General features: G+C 46.9%; 1 protein-coding gene across 1 annotated transcript in view; it reads right to left on the bottom strand.

Moving 5' to 3' along the window:
• The window catches only part of JPH2 (junctophilin 2), a 56855-nt gene that overhangs the window by 2278 nt on the left and 43540 nt on the right, over positions 1-11037 (bottom strand). Inside the window, exon 3 of the mRNA XM_023536053.1 lies at positions 14-132. Coding sequence (XP_023391821.1) covers positions 14-132 — 119 coding nt within the window. The remainder of the gene's footprint in view (positions 1-13; positions 133-11037) is intronic.

Genomic DNA, 11037 nt, shown 5'->3' with positions numbered 1-11037 from the left:
TGGCTGGCCCTACCTGGCTGGTAGAAGTCTGGAGCCAGCTCCCTGGCCAAAGTGCGGGCAATGTTGGACTCTTGGTTGGCGGCCAGGGCAGCCTGTTCTGCGGCCTCAGCTTTGGCCTTGGCATGGCTTGTCCTAAGGAGACAACATGGCAGAGACTCAGGATCCCTCCAGAGAACCAGCCCTCTGCCCCTTCTCCCTAACCGACCAAGAGACACCCTGGACAGAGCATTCATTCACTCAGGCTGTCAGTGAATATTTGTTGAGCCCTGTGGCCCAGACAGCTGTGCATTTCCCAGATCGTTTCCTTTTTTCTGGGCACACAGATAGACTACATTTCCCAGCTTCCCTTTCAGCTAGATGTGGTCAGGTGACTGAGTCCAGGTCAATGCATTGTGGGAAGATGTGATGTATGCCATTTCCAGGCCTGGCCCATAAAAACCTCCCCTGTGATCCTCTATTTCTTCTTATTCTCCTGGTCCTGGTAAAATGCAAAAGAGGCTAAGGCCCCAGAACAGGGTACTTAGTTTCTTTTGTGTCACAAACCCCTTTGGCATCTGGTGATGCCTATAGATCCCTTCTCATAATAATGTTTTAAAATGCGTAAAAGACATAGGATTACAAAGGGATGGACTTATACTGACACACTGTTATCGAAATACTTAAAAGAACAAACTTATAATATGTCCTTTATTAACACATTAAACAAAATATCTAGCAAGTCTATTAACTACTATAATTTTAAAGTATAGATTAGCATATAGGCTATTTCAAGAATACCCACAACAGTAGTAAAATGACATAAAAATACATGTGATTTCTATCGGTGACAAAGTCACAGATATTGCCAATACTGCTGTAGCTTATTGCCTATTTCTATAATTGAAGAAAATGCTAAATTTCAGTTTAAAGTTAGTAAAAATAAAAATGTTGTTTTCCTATCTGTTGTAGACACTTTTGATGCACAGCCCAGATCCCTTCGTTGGGCAGATGCACCCACCCTTAGGTGCTGTATTGGCTCATTACTGTCTCAGAGCATTGCAACCAAGAGAAGCCACATTGTTCCAGAGGTCAAATCCCCACCCCTGCCTCAACCCAGGAAGCCTGACCCATGGCTGATGACACTGACCCACCCTCTCTTGCCCCCAAGAGGAACCAACTCTGTGGTACAAAGCCAGGCTCCAGAGTGCCTGTGGGATGAGGCTGAAACAGGCACCAGGTAAGACCGCATCCTTGCTCAAATACCTCCCCACCCAGCCCTGCCTCTTTCACTCCCCTCTCCTGAGAGTCTTCCCTCATTAAATCATGTACACAGAAATCTCCATCTCATTCTCAGCTTCCAGGGAATCTAACCTAAGACAGCATTCAAGTTTACAGGGCCCCTGAATTACATCCACAGAAACCCCTGTGGACTCTGGGTTAAGACATACAGTGGAAGGAAACTGGGCCCGTAAATAATTATTGCAGAGAGCAATGTCCCCTCCCACAGTCCCACATTGGAATGTGGAACATTTAAGCATTAAATTTAAACATTAAATGTGGAACATTTAAGCCTAAGGCTTAAACGTGTATTATGTTAAGTACTCGAGATTCTGGGAATGTTTGTTTCGGCTCTTAGTCTAGCCTGACTAATAGAAGCACCTACTAAAATATTAACAGCCCCATTTCTGGATGGGCCAGGCACCATTCTAAAGGAATTATGAAGATTATCTCATGTAATTATCACGATGCCTTAGGAAGCCGATGTTATTATTTTCCCTATTTTACAGAAGAGGAAGCTGAGGCACAGAGAGGTTAAGTAACTTGCCCTTGGTCACAGAGTCACTAAGTACAAGAGCTGAGATTGTGACCCCAGGCAAGATGACTTCAGAGCCTGTGTGCTTCCGTGCTGCTCTGGGGCATGTGCCACGTGTGGCCAGAAGCTGAGGACAGAGATCCCTGTTGACAAGACAAGTCGGTCCCTGCCCTCACTGTCAAGTGAGGAGATGGATAGTAAACAAGCAACAAAACTGATTTAATAAAATGTAATTAAAGAATAAGTATTGCATTGAGATTGTGAGAAGCGCCATGAAAGAAGAGTAGAGAAAGTAATGAACATGTAAAACGGAAAGATTCGACAGAGATCAGTGGTGGAGGTGAGGGAGTCAGGGAAGGTTTCTTTGAGGATGCGACATTTAAATTGAGACCTGAACACACACAAATTAGGCCCATTAGAGGTGAGCTGGAGACAGAGAGCCAGGTAGAGGGAAGAGCACGTGCAAAGGCACTGAGAGGGGGTCAGAGCTCGGGGCCTTGGGGAACTGAAAGGTCGAATCAGTGTTCACGTATGTAGATGAGTTAATTCCTTGGGGAGCTGATGTGCCTGTGTCTCTGTATCCGTCTCCAGCACAGAACTGGGCCCCCAGTGAGGGAGGGAAATTTTATTAAGCTCCTAACATGTGCCAAGCCCTTTACCTACGTTATCCCTTTCAACCCTCAAAACTGCCTGGAACAGTTTTTGCTATCCTTACTTCACAGGTGGGGATGCAAAATAATAGTTAACACTTGCAAAGTATTTACTACATGCTTTACAGAAATTACAGAAATTAACTCATTTAATTTCCCCCCGGATAACACTATGTGGCAGATGTTATCACCATCATCCCTCTTTACAGAGGAGCGATCCAGAGAACAGGAGTCTTTTAAGGATCCCACCCAAACTTACACAGCCAGCCAGTGACAGAGTGAGATTTCGAACCAAGGCATTCTGGGATCTTGACTCTGTGCCCTTAACCGTAGGCTATGCTTCCGCCCAGTAGTGAGTAGTGGAGTTCTAGCCCAGAACTGTCCGATTCCCAAGCTCCTGCCCTCTGCACTCGGCCACACTGCCACAATAATGTCTCCTGAAGGAGACGGCATTTTACAGAATGAAAGAATACATTCATGAACGCGCGTAAGCACACATGCACACATGTATGGACAAGGAGGCAGCACGGGGAATAGTTAAGAGCATGGCTGTGCAGTCAGCAGCCCCGGATCCGAATTTCAGCTCTGCCAAGCCTTGGGCTAGGGTGAGGCGAGTGAGGCATCCACCTCAGGCTCAAAATTTAAAGGGATGCCGAAAAAACTTGGTAATCAAGATAAATACTATTTTAATATGGTATTTTTAAAAATCTAAATTAATGCCCGAACAAATCCTTGATGAAGAAACTATTAACAAAATTTAAATAAAGTTCGGATCAGACTCAGCATGAGTCATTTTGCTCACTTCATCCCCCTCCCAACCTCTCTGGGACTCTAGGACCCTGGCTGAGTGGCTTTGCCTCTCTGTGCCTCAGTTTCTTCATCTGTAGGATCATAATCTTCCCCCTCTTGGAAGTGCTGTGAACACTGAGAGGCAGCATATGAAAGTGCGTAGCCCAGGATGGGCTGAGTGATGGTGATGGTGGAGGAGAGGAGGAGGAGGAGGAAGAAGTCACATTTGTGACATCAGAACTGAGTGTGGTAGAGGAATAGCCCCAGGCACATATTTGCTTGTCCACGGGTATGTGTGATTGAAAGTTCTAAACTTTTCAGAGACACTTCCCTGGAAACCTGAAACCCCAGGTGGGGGGAGGAGGGAATAGGCTGGGCAAACCTTCAAACTGAGAAAATGTCCTTTTTTGGTAATGTAAGCTGGGTGAGGCTTGTTTCCTGGTGCCCTGGGACGCTGTGCTGCAGGACTTCTCAGGCAGGAATGACAGCCTTCACACTGACCCCTGGAAGATTCTGGGGGTTCATCTGTGGACCCTTCAGGGAGCCAGAACAGGAGTTGAGAGCAGGGTGGCCACACAGCCCAAGGAAGAAATTCCTCTGCCCATCTATCAGTCTGGCAGACTGAATCCCTTATCAGCCCCCTACCAGTGCCTCTGATTTCAGGACTGGTTCCCCAGCACCCCAGCCTTCAAGCCAGGAACTCCAGTGTTCTCCCGCACCCTCTTTCCTCATCTTTCAATACCCACAGCCATCAATTGCCAATTCCTGTCTCTTCTGATCTATGCCTCTTGAATTTACCCACCTCTCCATTCTTCTGTCCCTCCTCCTGCAAAGCCCCCACCCCAATCACTGCCTCCAGGCTTGTTCCCTACGACCCATCACACTCAGTGGCACCCCATCACACTCAGTGGCACCGTGGTGTGGTGAGCTTGTTCAACCTATACATCCAATAGCCTCGCCTCTTGCTTAAAATCTTTGTAAGGCTTTCTACAGGGCTCAGAATAAAGTCCAAACTACTTAGCACGGCCTTCAGGGTTCTCTAGATCCTGAGCGGAAGTAGTCTCGATAAGGTCTATCTGGCAGCTCACAGGGTGAAGGGGAGGCCGAACTGCTGTTGCCTGGAAGCTCTTGCTTCTAGTTCAGTGGCACTCAGAGTATGGTCCATGCCCCTCTCCCCAAGCCCCTCATCACCTGGGAGCTGGTTGGAAAGACAGATCCTTGGGCACCACCCCGGACCTACTGAATCAGAATTTCTGGGGGAGGGGGTGAGCCCAGGAATCTGTGTTTTATAAGCCCTCCAGATGCTCACTAACATTTGAGAAGCATGTGCTGGACAGACAGATAGAACATCCAGCTCTGTCTTGGGCCGTTCCCAGCCTGCTCAACCCCCCAGGAGACCTGAGTGTTTCTAAGCACCAGGATCCCTCCCTGAGTCCAGGTCCTGCTAGGTGAATGCAGGAACCATTTCTTCTGGACCAGTCACTGTCTGTGCTGATGCTTCTGGGGAAGGGTCTCCTAGGATGTCTCTGACCCTGCTGGGGAGCGGGGAGGGAAGGAGCAGTAACTGGGGCAGGGGGAGGGGCAGGGATCAGTCACACTTCTTGATTTCATTCGGATTATCTTTTGTCAGCAGGGTTAAAAATAAGGTTGGTGGTTCAGGAATAGGGGCAAGGCAGGATCCCCACAGAACCACTTCTGAGAGCATCCGCCCCCTCCCCTGCTTCATTTCTCCACCCCTAGGCCCCTACTGCCTGGTTATAGCCGGCCTTGCTGTCCAGGTGTCTCCCCCAGGCACTGATAGCTTGGTTGGGCCAAAGGAGACACCCACTGGACTTATCCCTGATGCCATGCCTTTGCTCAGGCTGTTCCCCTGCCTGGAATACTCTGTCCCCTCCTTCCACTTCCCCTCAAGATCCTTTTACATCTGGATTCATTCATTTCATGCAGCTTCATGGAGTACCTGCTGTGTGCTAGGCACTCTTCTTGGCACTGTATATACAGTAACAAACCAAGCATCAAAAAATCCCTGTAGAGCTCAAGATTCTCTTGCAGAGAGAGAATTACGGTGACAAGCCAAATCCAGCCCACTGCCTGTTTTCATACTGCCTGTGAGCCAATACTGGTTTTTATATTTGTAAATGGCTGTTAAAAACAAACCAGAAGAATAATACTTTATGACACATAAAAATTGTGTAAAATTCAAATTTCAGCGTCCATATAAATAAAGTTTCATTGGAACACAGCCACGCCCATTTGCTTATCATCTGGAGTTAAATAGTTGTCACAGGCCAAAAATGTTTACTGTCCGGTCCATTAGGGAAAACGTTTGCCAACCAATGTTCTAATGCATTCATTCAATGACTGCCTCTTCTGCTACTATTATTAATAACATTAATCTGTTCTTTGTTGTGCACTCTGTATCCAACTCTGTGCTAGGGCCACCTTTGCACATGATGACCTCAGAGAGGTAGAGTCGCTTTCTCTAGGTCACACAGCTAGAGTATGAATCTGCCCAAGCCACTAACTCTAGGCCAGGTCCTCTGTGTGCTGGGACTGGGATGGGGGTGGCAGGACCCAGAGGCCCGACGCAGCCTTGCCAAGTCAACAATGCAGCATCTCGGAAAAGCAGCAAATGACAAGGGGTGCGAACAAGGCCTCTGAGCCACGTGGTGGAGTGGCTATGAGGGGGTTGACTCTGGCCAGGTTGCCTGGGTGCAGGTCATGGCTCTGCTACTTATATTCTTGGGCAAGTCTGTGTCCCCTGAGCCCCAGTCTTTTCGTCTGTAAAGTGGGGATAATAACAGCACCCATCTGGGAGAAACAGTGTAGAGTAAATGAATGAACAGTCATATGGCTCTTAGAACAGTGGCCAGGACACAGGAAGTGCTATAGAGGTGCTCGTTACTAAAATAAATAAGAAGCACAGGTTTGTTTGTTTGTTTGTTTGTTTTGAGACCGAAAGAAAAATCCTGGGTATACTTAATGCCATTGATTTACTCACTTTAAAATTAAAAAACGAAAAACAAAAAACAAAAAAAACCCTTCAGAACGAGGAGCCTGTGGTAGGTCTGGAGGACAAAAGCAGATCATCAGAGTCCCCAGCTCAGGCCTCTGCCAACCGCTCTGGAGGCTGCCGAGGTGTTTGACAGGGGCAGTGCTACCAAGTGTCGTGGCAGTGCTACCAAGTGTCTTCCTGAGGTGGGGATGCTTCAGATGCCACTGTACCTCCCTCTCCTGAAATAGCCCCTCACTCCGGCCCTAGCTGGCCACAGCCATCTCTTCCAGAACAATCGGGATCAGAGTGAACCCATGGAAGAACCACAGCTGGCATGTCCAGCTGTCTGCCTGGATCACTCCCAAGGAGAAAGCACCCTGCCCCCCTAACGTTCTGACTGACAGACACTTCCTTCCCACCCCAGCTTCAGGACTACGTTCATTTGGCAAATGTGTGCTAAGCCCCTGCTTGGAGGCCCCTCACCAGAGGGGTCAAGGGCACAAGCTCAAGTCCAAATTGTAGCACCATCCCATTCTAGGTGTCTGACATTTGCTCTCTGGCCTGAGTTTCCTCAACTGTGAGATGGAGATAATGATACTTACCTGACGAAACTACTAGGACTCTGAAATGAGATAACGCAAAGGTGCTTAGCATAAATTAAACACTTAACAAATCTTAGCTATCATTATTATTACGGGTTTTGTTATTATTATAACAATGCTTTCCAGCAATTCCCTTCCAAAACTCTACAGACTGGCAACACATCAAGATGTCAATACACATTCTTGTAGAAGGATATGTTATCTAAACATTGTTTCAGAGTTCACCCACCTTGTAGTATGTGTCAGTACTTCATTCTTTTCTATGGCCAACTAATGGTCCATCGTGTGGATAAATCATATTCAGTTGACCTGTTCATCGGTTGATGGGCATTTGGTTTGTTTCCACCTTTTCATTACTATAAATGCTGCTGCTGTGGACATTCGTGTACAAGTTTTTGTGTGGATGTACGTTTTCATTTCTCTTGGGTATACCTAGGAGCAGAATTGCTGGGTCGTATGACAACTCTATGTGTGACCTTTTGAGAAACTGCTAATCTGGTTCCAGAGTGGCTGCACCATTTTACAGTCCCATCGGTAAGATATGAACATTCCAATTTCTCCACATCCTTGCTAACACTTGTTATTACCCATCTTTTTACTTTTAGTCATACTAGTGATTTGTGAGGTGCCATCCTACTATGGTTTTGATCTGCATTTTTCAGATGGCTAATGATGTTGAACATCTTTTTATGTGCTAAATGTCCATTGACATTTCTTCTTAAAAGAAATGTCTATTCAGATCCTTTGAATATTTTGGAATTTTTTTTGTCTTTATTATTGAGTTGTAAACTTACTTTATATATTCTAGATACAAGTCCCTTATCAGATACATTATTTGCAAACATTTCTCTCATTTTGTGAGTTGTTTCGCTTTCTTGATGGTGTCCTTTGAAGCATAAAAGTTTTTAAGTTTAATGAAGTCCAATTTATCTATTTTTTCTTTCGCTGCTGTTATGATTCTGGTATTTTGAGGTGGTTAGGAGCACAGTTGTATGAGTGTGACTTGCAAAAATCCTCTGTACTTTGACTTTTTTCATCTGTAAAATGGGGATATAAATAACCCCTACTTCACAAAGTATCTCAAACTGAGGGGCTTGATTTGTTGGCAGTCTGTAGAGTTTTGGGATTACAGAGTGAGTTAATGTACATAAAGCATTTAAAACAGGGCCTGGCATATAGTAAGCTCGATGCAAGCCTGTTAAACTTTTAGAAGGTGGATTTGTTCTAGTCAAAGGGGGCAGAACATGGGTTCTGAGTCTCGGGGGCTGTACCACTCCCTCAGGCCCTACATAGAACCTCCCCACCTTAGAAGCCCAGCCTGAAATCCTCAAGTGTTGGAGGTGACCTCTTCTAGATCATGTTTTATGGTGACCCTTCCCTCTTTCTTAAAGAAGAGTGCCAGATTAGCTGGGAAGTCTCCTCCATGTGCGACGGAGTGTGTGACCCTCCCACCCCAGCCTAGAAACGAGGAGGCCAAGTAACAGAGTTGCTGTTTACTGAGTGCTAAGTATGTGCCAGAAATGCGACCAATGTGGTCAGCCGAATAATGGCCCCAAAGATATCTATGTCTTAATCCCTGAACCTATGAATGTGACCTTATATGGCAAAAGAGACTGTGCCGATGTGATTGAATTAAGAATCACGGGATTTGGGGTTTACCCTGGATTATATCGGCAGGCCCCAAATGTAATCACAGTGTCCTTATAAGAGGAAGGAAGGGGAGTAGAAGGCGATGTGATGATGGAAGCAGAGGCCGGAGCGCTGCACTGTGAAGACAGAGGAAGGGGCCACACGCCAAAGAGCGGGGACGGCCACTAAGAAGCTGAAAAGTCCAAGAAATCAGATTCTCCCATCAGAGCCTCCAGAAGGAACCAGCCCTGTCAGCACCTTGACTTTAGCCTAGTGAAACTGATTTCAGACTTCTGGCCTCCAGAACGGGAAGAGAATAAATCTGGGTTGTTTTAAGCCCCTCAGTTTGAGGTAATTTGTTACAGCAGCAACAGAGAACTAAAACCACGTGTGTGACCTTATGTCATCTTCAAGACAACCCACTTTGCAGGAGAAGAAATGAAGACTCAGAAAATTATCTGCTCAAGGCTCAGTGCCATAGCCAGCTGGAATATGAATCCAGGTCTTTCTGGTCCCAGAGCCTTTGCTGACCCACACATCTGCTATGCTGCTTAAGTTCAAACCCAGAAGGGCCCAGAAGCTGGAACTGGTCATAATCCAGCCTCTTCTCTGCAGGGCGTTGAGAGGCCCCGAGTTCTATATCCCCAGCATTCACCCTGCCTGTCTGAGAGGGCCCCAGGCTAGTGGTTACCAGCTGTGATAGCCAGTTTCCCAAAGAAAGGCTAGTTTATCAGGTCCTAGGACTCACCCGGAAAACTATATATGATTGAGATCTGCCTGTGCTTTGGCAACCAGCCAGCCAACAGGGAGGGGACCTCAGGCCTGCTCCCCCTTCCCCCACATAGGACTGGGCCCTGCAGTCCAACCTGGAACCTAGCTGTCAACCTTTTGAGATCTTCTGAAATATGCATATAGTATATCTATTCTAGAATAAGTAAATAAAATAAAATTTTAAAAACCCAGCATCTATTGGTGCCAAGACTTTTCAAGGTATGGTTTAATTTATTCCTTACAAAAACTCTAAGGGGTAGGTATTATTATATCCACTAAATAGACAGAGAAACCAGACTCCAAGAGGCAGCACAACCTAGGGGCAGCCACACAGCAGGAAGTGCAGGGTTGGGGCTGGACCCCAGGTCCTGGCCTGATCCCCAAGCCTGTATCAGCCAGCGCAGGACGGACCCTAGGGGGCCTTCCAGTCTAACCCCCTACTACCCAAGGCAGAGGACAAGAACTGGGTTCAGACGAGTTCCCTGAGCTGGTCCTGCTCTATCCGATGTTCTCTAATGTCTTTCTGGAGCTGGAAGGCTTGACTGAGATGGATGGGGTGATATTAAAGAATATATAGCCAATGCTATGGGGGTGCAACCGGCGAATGAGAATGATGTGGAGGTCTCCCTGTTGTGCCAGGTGGTTAACCATTCAGGTGCTGGGTCGTGGGGAAGACAAGGACCTGGGCAAAAGCCTGGGTGGACAGGACAGTAACGGGGCATGGGGTAGAATCACTTAGACGCCTCAGGGAAGCCGCTGATTACCAAATGGTACGAACCGGAATGTCTCAGACCTTTAATAACTGCCATGACATTACTGGAATGTCCAGCTGGATCCTAACCCTGGATGTAAGCTTTCCTTCCCCAGAGGCCACCCCCAGTAAATTTAATCTTGACTGCCTCGTTAAGACTCCACAGTGCCCTTCCCAGTGCCTGAAGGGGAGCATGGAAACATGTATACGACTTCCATGACCTAGCTCCTGCCAACTGACTCTAAACTCAGCCTCCAGACAGCCAGAAAATTCCTGTCCCTCACATGTGCCTATTGTTCCCACCTCTGGAGCTTTTACACCTCCTATTTCCTCTCCCGGGAACTCTTGTCCCCACCCTCATCCTTTATTTCTTCACTGGGCGAATTCTTCTTCATCCTTTTGGATCCTTCCTCAGGAAAGCGCACCATGATTACCAGCTCTCTGCTCTTGCAGTCTCCGGCACTTAGCTGTCAGGTCACATTATGTCCCTCCAAGTAGTCTGTGAGCCCCGCAATGTTCCCTAAGGTAGATATCACTATCAATTACCGTTTTTACAGGTGCGGAAACGAAGGATGAAAAGGCTACGTAACCCATCCAGCTCACAGAGCCCATAAACGGGGGAAGCCAGAGAGTCCAGTGTGGTAAACACAACAGTAAGAGAAAAGCGTTGGTTAGCGTTGAAGTCAAACCCCAGCTCCCCCACCTCCAAGTCACGTGACCTTTGCCAAGGCATGGAACCTCTGCAAGTCTCAGTTTCACTCTCTGTAAAATGGGTTAATAATAGCACTTAACTACCACTAGAATTATTGCGAGGATAGAGCAAACTATGGCATGTAAAATGTATATCTGTTCGATCATGACAAGCATTTACTAAGCACCTACTGAGTGCTCGGTCCTGGGCTAGATCTCGGAGTACGGCAGTGAACAGAAGAAACTCACCTTCTGGAGCTTTACAAACTAGCCTAGCACGGCGCCCTGGACATAGTAGGTACCCCATGAAAGGTAGCTACTATTTTTGTTATTATTACACAGAGAGTGATTTTTCTCCCCAGGGATTA

The sequence above is a fragment of the Pteropus vampyrus genome, unplaced genomic scaffold (genome assembly GCF_000151845.1).
Source record: "Pteropus vampyrus isolate Shadow unplaced genomic scaffold, Pvam_2.0 Scaffold147, whole genome shotgun sequence".
NCBI lineage: Eukaryota > Metazoa > Chordata > Mammalia > Chiroptera > Pteropodidae > Pteropus > Pteropus vampyrus.
The sequence above is the reverse complement of the archived record's forward strand: the minus strand, read 5'-3'. Positions and strand labels throughout refer to the sequence as shown.